The sequence below is a fragment of the Epinephelus lanceolatus genome, chromosome 9 (assembly GCF_041903045.1).
Source record: "Epinephelus lanceolatus isolate andai-2023 chromosome 9, ASM4190304v1, whole genome shotgun sequence".
Lineage (NCBI taxonomy): Eukaryota > Metazoa > Chordata > Actinopteri > Perciformes > Serranidae > Epinephelus > Epinephelus lanceolatus.
The window spans coordinates 16,878,397-16,890,750 of NC_135742.1; the positions used below are offsets into that span (position 1 = coordinate 16,878,397).

General features: G+C 38.4%; 1 protein-coding gene across 1 annotated transcript in view; it reads left to right on the forward strand.

The window, feature by feature from the left end:
* Positions 1–267: 267 nt before the first annotated feature.
* commd10 (COMM domain containing 10) overlaps positions 268–12,354 on the forward strand; it is a 79,512-nt gene continuing 67,425 nt past the window's right edge. The window contains exons 1-5 of the mRNA XM_033618645.2: positions 268–407; positions 1,817–1,907; positions 2,647–2,757; positions 4,425–4,580; positions 10,325–10,435. Of these exons, the coding sequence (XP_033474536.2) occupies positions 379–407; positions 1,817–1,907; positions 2,647–2,757; positions 4,425–4,580; positions 10,325–10,435 (498 nt within the window). The 5' untranslated portion in view covers positions 268–378. The remainder of the gene's footprint in view (positions 408–1,816; positions 1,908–2,646; positions 2,758–4,424; positions 4,581–10,324; positions 10,436–12,354) is intronic.

A 12,354-nucleotide genomic window follows, 5' to 3' on the forward strand; every position in this document is an offset into this window, starting at 1 on the left:
TATGCTTCTTCTGTTGCGCATTTCTTGCCAGCTCTGTTTGTCCAACGCGTATTCCGTAGTGACGCTTGTAGCAGACACTTTCGTTATGCGCAGCTTTTACGCACGTTACGCTGTAACGAATCCAGTTGTTGCTGATACAAAAATATTTTCGACACTGTTGGGTTACAATGCAACCGTGACACACGTTTATGCTTTTATTTTCAATTCTTTGAGTGAGAAATATTTCTGTAGCCTCTTCTTCACTGCGTATTATTGCGCAGCTTTGACTGTCACGTGAGTCGTCTCGTGACATCAGGAAGTAGGAATGACAACAGAGTGAGGATGCTGCAGTTGCTTTGACGCTCTTCATTTTTCATTTGCAGAAAGCAGCAGATAACAATGACTTCTTTTATAAAAGAAACACAGAGGTGGGCAGCTTTTATTTATTAAATTCAGAGGCAAATAAATCCTTCCGATAGATAACGTTCAGCTACCTGTAGCCAAAATCCGAGACACGAAGTTATCGATATTGTGATTTGGTGCATAAATTAACATCAGCAGAGACAGTGTACTAGCTTAGGGATGACTCATCTTACTGCTAATCTTTATTTTTGTCAGATTTTCGTGATGTTTGAGGGGTAAATATTTATGTACAGTAGCTGCCTAATTTACATTTCCTCTAATACACCCATTCACAATGTATTATATGTTAGCTAGCATTATGGTAGATAGCAGTGAAGTAGCTATACTGAAGTAATGTCAGACTTTGAAATATAGGCAGTCAAATTGAACATTGTCTTCTCGAAAGACTTTGTGCAATAGGCTACATTTCAGAAGGAAATCAAGCTGAAGTCAAGTCTCAAATAGTTTAATTACAAGTTATTTTGAGATTCTGTTTTATACTTGTGTTCCCAGTTCATTGTGACTGTGATGTATTGTTTTAGGTTTAAAGTAGGCAGCAGAATTTGGCAACCACACCCCCTATAATATAATAATACACATGCGACGTGATTATAACTTTGTATATGTGGTGTAAAGGTGTCAAATGTACAAACGGGAATCACAAACTGGGGTTAAACGTCACAATTATTCTGCATGAGAGCTTTTGTGGACGTAGCAGTTTTATGCTTGATTAAAGCAAATAATATTATAAGGAAATTAGTCAAGAGTGTATGGCATTGCAAGAAAAGGTAAGATAGAGAAATTATGTATATATTGAGAAACAAATGTCTAAATTGTTAAACCAGTATCATTATGTACGATGCGCAAACTGGGCCCAAAATCCCCCATCCTTGAGAACTGGTTGACATACATCAGTGTTTGTAGCTCCGACTGGACTTTTGTAAAATTTCAAATGCTCCTTTTTGATTGTGTATATAAGCTTTGAGATATCACTACTGTAGTTTTTAATGCACATGATTACAGCTAGTGAAATAGCTGTGTATACACTATATTTACTCTGCAGTAGCTAATATGTCTGCACATGCAAAATACTCTTGCACTCACATTTATGTACACAAAACCTTATTTTAGGCTGTTATGGACTTTTCACACTTGCACTCATGCTCTTATTTACCATCTGGAAGCTATTGCAATAGATACAAAACATTATTGTCTGCTGATGGTGTGTGTTGTCACTGCTACGTGTTTATAGTCTATGTGTGTTTGTTGTTAATGTATAGAGGTACCTCTGAAATTCGCTGACAGCCAGTGTGACATGCCTTTCATGTATGACATCATACTTGCGTAGCAAACTCTGATTCTGTGTCTTAACTAAAAGATCTGAGTGCTTTCTACACCGCTGTCATTAATGCTCACATCTGTTCCTCCCAAACAGCATAAAAGAAGCGGTGACTTTCATCAATGCGATTGATGTGAACAAGTTCTCAAGGTTGATCTCACGCATCATACAAAAGCTTCATCTGAAGGTACAGAGACTGCACAGTGTTATCCGTGCCAAAGACAAGAGGCTTTCGAGGCTTTTGCTGTAAAGCTGTAGTGCCAGAGAGAGCAGTGCATGCATAATGACTTACTGGAGCATCAGTCACACTCGGCTGTAATGAATGCACACACATGCCTGGCCCTGTTGATCATGCTGGTTTTTCACAAGACTTAGCAGGCTGTCAGAAGGTGTCAGTCATTTCTTCAGAGAACAGTTTGTCTGCTTAGTTCAGTCTTTTTATTTGCTAAGAGAAAGTAATACCATACACATTAGTTTAATAATAATATACAATGTAATAGACATTTTGACATCTCATAGCATGAGAAGCACAGGTGTAACTAATAACATTAATAATGAATCCCTGCATGATTGCTCTCTAACAGGGTTTCCTAATACAGTTAATTATAATGGATCCATTGTGAATGCCATTAGTTTAATCTGTGCTTTTGCTGCTCTGACAAGCCAAAATGTCTGCTGTCACTCACACCAGGTAAAACCATATCTCTATTGTTGTTGTCCAAATGTCAGATTAAATTCAATTTGAATGGTTGCACATACGTTTGCTGGCCTCTGACACCCACATTATATATTATGAAGCTGTTTCACACTTTTAATTTGAAAAGTTGTTGGTTCTCAAGCAGAAAGCAGCTTTTCATTTATGTTTCAGTTCTTAAAAATAATGATTACTTGAGGATCTTTTCAGCAAATTATGTTTTTACACATAGGGAGAGCGGACATTCAGTGAAGAGGAGGAAGAAAAACTTCAGGCTGCTCTTTCACTGGATAAACAGGCTCTCAGTCTAGTACTGGAAACGGCTGCCTTCATACTAGAGCAGGTGAGGGGTGGTCATCTGACAGTTGTTGAATTATTGTAGGGGTTTTACCTGACATGTCTTTCTCAAGTGCTGACACATACGCAGCTGTGCAGATATGTCTACCTACCCAAGACTACCTGATGTGAAACATGGTGTGAAACTCTTTGTTCTTTTAGTATATTCAATATTTTTAAGCTGTCAGCATTACTGGTGTTCCTAACAACTAATTTTCCTCACATTTAAAAGGAAGTTTAAACTTAGACTAGCCAACTAGTCTAGAAGTAAGAAAACATTCTGAAAACAGTCACAATTTAGCACATTCTAATCCATAAGGTTAAACATGGTCATGAAAAATATTGCGTATTCTGTAAGAGCCATTCGAATTAATTAATTAATCATTAATCACATTTTTCAATGACGAAAATTGTATTTTAAATGCAGCTGAAATGTGTGGTGCTTTGCACTGTGCATTATAAGCAACTCAATAAAGAAAAATAAAATAACATTTATTGAAAACATTTTTTGGGGGAAATTCTTTAGGAAACATGCCTTATTATTACAACAGTATTTTCACTGGGTGAATGCAAGTGCATAAAGTAATAATAATTTAAGTAATAAGTATTTATGGTACCAAGGGTAATGTTTAATTGGATAGTCAACTAATCATGCACATCCCAAGTCAACACTAGGTATTATTAGATGTGATGGAGGAGGCCAAGTAAATGGTAAATGGACCTGCATTTGTATAGCACCTTTCTAGTCATCCGACCACTCAAAGCGCTTTTTACACCACGAGTCACATTCACACATGCATTCATACACTGGTGGCCGAGGCTACCATACAAGGTGCCACCTGCTACTCAGTTTTTAACACACTCACACACCGATTGAACAGCCATCGGGAGCAATTTGGGGTTCAGTATCTTGCTCAAGGATACTTGACATGCAAGCTGGAGGTGCCGAAGATCGAACTGCTGATCTTTCGATTGGTTTACCTTTACCTCTGAGCCACAGCCGCCCACAAGTAAGAGGAGTGCTCGGTATGAAGATTTCCATTGCTTTGGATATAAGAAAGAAGAAACATGATGACTCTCACCTGCTAAAATATTTAATTTTGGTGCAGACAGAGACATTTCCATCCATTTTATATTTACCTCCTGGGGTTTGTTTACATTATACAGAAGCATTTACAGAAAAATGACTTGAAAAACAAAAACAAAATAGAGACAAAAATGAAAATGTAGCAGATGATCCAGCAAAGTGACTATTACTATGTATAGTGAATGTGCAGGTGCTTCCAAGAGACCATTTATATGTGCATTGCTTATGAAGAGAGACAGATTACCGCAGTTGATCATATCTCTGGTTGAAACTGTATACTTTGTTCAAGCGCATATATTCAGTAAGTCAATATGTGGAGAAATCTGATGAGAGCTTCACTATATAGATGGGAAGGAAGATAGAAATGGTCATACTGTCTGTAGTTTTTGTGTTAGTGTGGATCACATTGTAATTCCATTTCTCCAGCAGGGGTCACTGTTGTATTGTGAATTATTGTGTTTTAGCAATATTGAGTGTTTGGGGTACATGGGGCTGTATATAGTAATCAGTTTCACCTGTAAACCATGGTTAATGGTAGCATTTATTATACAGTTACTACCCTAACCCGTATCCTCTCTCCTCTGTAGGCAGTGTATCATAATGTAAAGCCGGCCTCTCTGCAGCAGCAGCTGGAGGCGGTCAATGTAAACCCAGACAAGGCTGAGGTGTTCTCACAAACCTGGGCAACAGCTGGACCTGAGCTGGTGGAGAAACTAAAGCACAGTACCTTTGCCCCAAAGAAGGTAAGGCTAATAAAATAAAGGGCTAACAGTAAATAAAGCAGATTTTTTGGTTCTGTTTTGCAGCTCTAACTCTGAACTTTGCCTACAGCCGTCATCAACCTAAAGCTGATCATGTTTCCAAAGTATAAGATTAATCCTCTCCCAGACACTGTGTAATTATAGCCTACTTTTTTCACCGCTTCATCCCTTTGAACTGAGCACTGTTTAGTGAGACATTATAGTCTCTTGATACTAAATTGAGAATCAACATCCGACTATCCATATTAAGACTGACCTGCTTTCGTGTGAATTCATTCCAGCTGTTTGGATTACAAAGGGTTCGTTTGCAGCTCACGCAAGTTGTCACATAGATTTTAAAAACTTGTTCCTCTCTATAACTTGATTAAGCGCTGACACTTCAAACAGCATCCCTCACAAAGTCAAGGGAATTAAGATCTAACAGAGTAAATAAGCAGCATGTACGCATCAGTCACATTATGCTGCTGCCGAACATGAAGACATCTCACCTGCCTGGGTCTCATGAGTCATCTGTCTCTCCCCCATGAGTTTGTTGCAGCCAGCAGGAGGCTGCAACAGCCATTGATCTTTCAAGACGACCTCTGTTACAGCTTTGACTTTCTACCTTTTGTGTATATGTTTTCTCACCTGCTTTTCCTATTGAACAGAATGCAGGGTGTTGTGTTTACTCACTTCTGAGACTTTGAGTTAGATTTTTCTGTCTTTTATAGGATTCGTCATTAAAGTAAACGCGCTAATTGGCACCTCATCGTTCTTTCCTCATAATAGCTGAGTATGACATGTCGTAAAATTCTCACCTGCTGTCGCAATAGTAACGCTATCAATTAAAAACTGGTCAAACTAGGGGTGAACTGTGGTTTCATAATGCACACATAAAAGCAAGATTTACAAAAGTGTATTACACTTTGTGGGTAATTTATGGTCTTTATAAATGTGTTTTCCAATCCACAAACAAACACCAACCATTCTGAATAAATGTAAAGCAATTTTTCAGTTAAATACGCTTCATTGTGATTGCACAGAATACAGGTACTGAGATAACAAGATGCAGATTAACGTCTAAACAGAAGCGCAAAAAGTAAAGACTGCAGAGTAATGCACATATGTATGGTAGTAATATAACAATAATAATAATACACTTTATCTGTATAGCACCTTTCATACAAGGAATACAGAACAAAGTGCTTTACAAAAAAAGAAGTAAAAGAAGTACATAGAAAGGAATCATAGTTTAATATCAGCAATATCTTATAATCTTAAAACCATTAATCATAAGTAAAAGTAAAATATATAACATTTTAATAGAATTGCAGCAGTAAGAAAGAGTTTCAGGCCTGTAACAGGAAAGTCAGATAATTAAAGTCTAAAGTGAAGTATATTTTTAGCTTTCTTTTAAAATATTTAGTGAGCTGGCTTCCCTGATATCTATACGTAGTGTGTTCCATAGCTTTGGGGCTGCATCCGCAGTTTTCTTTGTTAGAAACCTTCAATAAACCAGCGGCAGATGATCGCAGTGTTCTAGAAGGGAAATAGTTAACAAGGGAGTTAGCAATGTAGCTTGGTCCGAGCCCACTGAGGGCTTTGTATACAAGGAGGAGGACCTTGACAAATAAAACAAAACAAAAATAAACACTAAGGGGTTGATATGAACTTAGATATATCCAGTGTGAGCAGTATTAACAGTATGAACAGCTTGTAATGAATAAGCTAAGAGCAAATGTCAATACTCTGCTTATCAGTTTCCAAATTCAAGTTCATCACTCTAATAATGCTTCCCTTTGAAACTAAATGTATAGAAATATTTAAAGGTTTCCTTTAGTGCATGGATCACCTGACACGTATGGATAAGTTACATTTATGTGTGGCGTTTGAGACTCTTTCCACAGTCTCCGATCCACACATGCACGTTGCGTTAGAGTTCTGGTGGAAGACGTGGATGTCCGGCTTCGATGCACACGGATGTGTCATCAGCACTGAGACTAACTTCTTCCCACAGGAGCACTGCTCATTTGAATTTCTGTATTCGACTGGAATTAACAGGATGTCCCAGTTAGTCTTCATGTGTGTGACTGCCAGTTGTCTGATTGATTAGCCCAGTCGCTGTTTTAATCAACGCTGCTGTTTACAGAGATTTGTCTTTGTCTGCAGTGATGATTCCTTTGATTGTCTGCTTTTCCTTTTAAAATGAGCAAATTCCTCTTTGGATTGTGCCACAAAACACATCTACCAAGTACTATTATAGAAACAGTTTATCCTCAAATCAAAACTAAACTGTTTTCTTCTTACCTGTAGTGCTGTTCGTTTTTGATGTGAGTTGCTGAGTGTTGATATCTCCATTCTCTCTTTTATAATGGAACTCGATGGCACTCCGGTTGTGGTGCTCAAAGCGTCAAAAAAAACCCAGTGGAAAATTTCAACAGCAGTGTCTCTTTCTGCTGAACTACACTTGCCAGCTGTATCACTGCATCTGCATCTTCTCATTGGTGCTAGGTGAGCTAGCAGCAGATGCACGCTTCCTTCTGCCCGGGTGTAGTTCAGCAGAAAGAAAATGGTTCCTACATGAAACTGCTCACAGCAAGGTCTGTGGATTATCCTCAGTAACTAGGTCATGATTTCTGGAAAGAGACATTGCTACTGAGTTTTGTAAATGTACTTTTGCAGCGCTTTGAGCACCACAAGCCGAGTGCCATCTAGTTCCATTGTGTTAAAGAGGAGGCAGACATATCTACGGCCGATATCTCCAACACTCTGCAACTAACACCAAAACAATCCAGATTGAGAAATAGCAGAAAAGCTAAGAGGAAAAATATGCTTATTTGATTTGTGGTGAACTGCTCCTTTAACATATGTAAGCATACTATTCGTTTTTATGAGTAGTTATTTATGTAGGCATTTATGTGTTACATGATATTAACATACAGTATATGTATTTATTTTTAATGAATTCATTTTGATTCATTTCCTTAAACTGATTTGTTTGCGTACACCAAATGTAAAATAAGTACAACATCACAGAGTTGTGGTGTTTATTCATGCTAATGAGGATGCTGTTCCAGTGGTGAATAATGAGGCCCAGCCCTTCCCCACCTCACACCTGTCATCTGATGTCGCGGAAGCATCCAGACCCAATAAGTCACACATGGTTTATTATTATGGCCTCTCTCTGCATCATAAAACACTTAACTGCCCTGCCTTGACTCAGTGCTGCTAATCCATCACGCTGCTACAGCTGACTGAGACCGAGTGTTACTCTGACAACCTGCAGCTCGGAAACAAGGCAACTTAAACTTTGAGGAGATTAAGCAAACTTCTGCGGATGTAAATCTTAATGTCTGTGATAATTACCATATTCATGAGTGTGATAATACAATGGCTTTTTTTAATGATGTTGGCTGTGGGTCATCTGGTCAGTACATGGTCAGCAAACAGGCCATTAATAACTTGTGCACACTCTATTTCTAACTAAAGAAACTCTTTACTTTTCTTGAGTGGGTTTGCAGTCTCATCTCCATAAAATAGGAACATAAAAGTAAGAAAGTCTCAACTTTTTACAAATGAGCAACAATGTCTGCTGTTTGATTAATTAGTTAGTCCATCGAAAGAAAAATAATCCGCAACTATTACAATAATGGATGATGTGATGTTTTACAGACTAGCTGACAGTTATTTTCATAATCAAATAATCTGCTGATTATTTTCACAATTAATAGATAAATCATCCATCCATCCATTTTCTAACCGCTTATCCTCTTGAGGGTCGCCAGGGGGCTGGAGCCTATCCCCTATCATCCTAGACAGATTGCCAGACTATCACAGGGCTGACAACATAGAGACAGACAACCATTCACACCTACGGACAATTTCGAGTTATCAGTTAACCTGCATGTCTTTGAACTGTGGGAGGAAGCCTGAGTACCCGGAGAAAACCCACACTGACACAGGGAGAACATGCAAAATCCACACAGAAGGGCCTCCCCCACCCTGGGATCGAACCAGGAACCCTTTTGCTGTGAGGCAACAGTGCTAACCTCCACACCACCATGCCGCCCAGATAAATCATTTATTCTATAAAATGTCAAATAATTCTGAAAAATGCTCATCACAACTTCCCAGAATCCCAAAATGACATCTTAAATTGGCTTCTTTTGTCCAGCCAGTCGCCCAAAACCCAAAGACTCTTTATCTACTATCATAACTGTCAAAGAAAAACAGCATTCTCACATTTAAGAAGCTCAAACCAGCAAATGATTTTGCTTAAAAAATGATGAAAGAATGATTATTTGATTATTAAAATAGTGGCGATTCATTTTATTTCAATTGACTAATTGATTAATTGACTATTCATTGCAATTCTGTCATAGACCAAACAATCGATTAATTGCAAAAATGATCAGTGGATTATACGATAGTGAAACTATAGGTAAGATGCAGCCAAAGAATAAAAACAATATAGTGTCACTAGCTTATGGAAGAAAAGGACATAAAGTTAAAATTATGTTTAACAATTAGATTGGCAGTGTTTTGTATTTGCACATTTTAATTTATGATAGTTACACTATGATTAACTTGATTAATATAGCACAAATTGATGTCAAATAGTGAGAACATAATGAGGAAAAGGGACTAATAAAATATAATCAATATACTCATAGATATACATTGCGAAAATTCGGCTTCCACTGTTATTTTTCTCAGGAAAGTGCTACCTTAAAGTTTTTTGTGAAGTCTTTAAAAATGTGTCCAGGGCATTTATTAAATGGAAGCTCAGAGGCTTTATTACAACTACATCAATATAATTATAATAATACTAATCTTTATTGTCCACACACAGGTTGGTTATAGCACAGCATAGTAGAATCCCATTACATTCAGTAATTAACACAAGCAGCAGTAAACGGACATGGTTCCAGTGCGAATTTAGTGAAACATTGGCATTTAGTATGAAAACAGTTTTTGTAAATGGTCTCAGCTGCTGCAGCGGCGGCTCTATAACATCTTCCTGAGGGCAGGTTTATAAATTCTTAAAAAAAAACGATAAACAGGATCAGACATAATTTGTCTGGCCTTTTGTTTCACCTGCGCTTTGTGTAAACATCCCAGTAGTTTCTGCTCTGTTGTAATAATTTTACTGGCAATGTTTGTAATTCTGGACAGTTTTTATTTTGTTCTTAGCCCCCAGGTACCCACGATATGTACACATATTAAAAGTTAAAACACTGTCAACAAGACGTCTTTGAACAGTCTCTAAAATGTTCTTTCTTATATCGTATCAATGCAGTTTCCTGATTCGACACAAGTGCTACATTGCTTTTTCAAAATGTATTCTGTGTTGGCCATAAAAGTACAATCAAATAAGTTCAACAGGCTGATAATCAGTCAAAACAGGTGGAAAATAATGACGTGCATTGTGGTGACTCACAATAACCAGCTCATATTAAAGGTATATGGTACAGGATTGTTGATTACAGCTGCTTACGGTCTGGCACCTGGTTGCTACCTTTTTATAAAGCCCCGACCTCACCTGAGCACTGTGAGGATACACACCCATAAACATCCTGAGCACAGAAAATAAGAAACTACAGGCAGAGGGCAGAGTCTCTGCAGATAAACACTCTGCCACACACTGACAGTGGGTCGTAAGACTGAGAGGGGTTATTTCTGTATGAGTCTATACATTCCTGCATAGTATATTCTAAAGAAAGACTGTCTCTGTTTGTATGTTGCAGCTGGAGTATGTTGGCTGGCAGTTAAACCTGCAGATGGCCCAGTCCAGCCAAGCCAGACTGAAGTCCCCCAGTGCTGTCCTCCAACTGGGACTTCACAATGAAGACTCTGAGGTGTGAAAACACACACACACACACCCACACACACATATACAGTGTATGCACATACAGTGTACTCGCCTGTCATTATTGTTCTTGCTCTGCTTTTCTTAACATTCACACAAACTACTTAAAAACCCTTCTTATCCACCCTAATCAGAGACCTGTTCTGTGTTTATGCCAAATGAGAAGCATCTCCAATCTGTCCCTTTTTCTTCGCTAATAGATGGTAATCCCACTGGTGTGTGTCCTGACCCAGAGGTAGACGTACATCTGGCTCCAGAGTAACTGTAGTGTAAAGACCAGAGATCAGGGAGCTTGTTATCTGAAACCTCCAGGGTGTCTTTGTTCTCTTGAGAGACTTTCTTTGTAGCTGGAATTGGACAGTGTGTGCATTTATTGAAGGGCTGCATTGTAACTGAACTGTATCCATTTGTGCACAGTATCCAGGCTTGTTTACCATATGTCTGAGATGTCTGCCTTATTGAGGTCATTAGGGATGATTATGTTTTCCTTATTTATATTCTTGATACTTAATCTATGCATATATATTAGTGTCAGTTTAAAACAAAGCATTGCATTAAGGAATGTGGTGCTGCATCCTAATGTGGCCTTGCCCTAAATATTTGCATGTATAAAGGAAAACACTGAGGAACATGATACAAATAAGGTTCTGACTTTAGATTTTCCTCTGTAGTGCTTCCCTGTTCCCATTCATTTGTATTCAGTAGAGATTGTTTGGATCCCAATTAGCTAATGCTATGTAGTTACTCTAATAGCCAAGACCTCATGAGCCTCCCTCACTCATTTCTTTCTTTCCCTCTGAGAGAAGGATCGCTCTGTTGCGGTAGCAAAAGCAGTGAAAACTCAATAGGCTGTTTCTTTTTCACATTAAATGATTTCCAGCCTTTGAAGTTTGTGATTTGATGGAAATCTTTTATCTCGACTTAATGTTTTGATTCTTCTAACAGCCTCACATATGCCCACATACTCGGTGCGATAAGATTAATCAAGTGCTGTTGATGCTCTGACAAGCATTTGGAATATATTTTGTTGATGCTGCTCAGATGGGACTGCTGTTTGTTGGCACGGATACTGGAAATCTTAGTTATGACTGGTTTCTTTTAGAGCAGATTTGGTCTCAAAATGGTGGGACTGATTATCTCCCCAGCCTGGATAGTGTTGTTCCAGCTGACTAGTCAAGTGTCTTTCTTGCACGCTGCTTTGTATTCAGTCCCTAGAGAATGCCGGCTCAGCCTAAACGTGGAATTAGGCATGACATATTCAAATTGCTGCAGTCTTAAATGAGGGCCTATAGGCGTGAGCCAGAAAAAATATATGTTCTTCTTTATCTTTGTGAATGCGACAGCAGTTTGAATTTTTTTTGTTTTGGACTATTTTCTGCTGTGTTTTCCCTAGGCTAGCAGAAGCATTAATTTATTTAAATCCACTTACACAATTCCCCTTGTGGGAGGAGATAGCTTGGGGGCTGAAACAAGGCTGGTTAAAAGTGTAGACGGATCAACTTCACTGAATGTTACTGAGGTGCACGTCCTCCTGTGAGCTGCAGGGGGCACTGTTGCCTCACAGGTTGGACCACATCCCTCGGGGCAGTGAAGTATCTGAGAGATGGAAAGGATACCTCGTTTAACTTTGTATTAAGGCAGTTTGAGTGTGCACAATATTTTATTTTATTTTATTTTTTTTTTAGATTTCCATCAGTGTTTTCAGATTAGAGTTTCCTGACAGTAAGTTTGTTTTCTTCCAAACTCTCTGAGAATTGCACAGTGCAACTTCTGGAATGTCAAAACACTGCGATGACTGAGAAGTAAATTAGTTGCGAATAGAAGTGAAATGCAGCTGCAAGTGTCACACTAATTACAAGGCAGTTTTATAACATCCATGCTGCTAACTGCAAAAGAGAGGGGAAGACG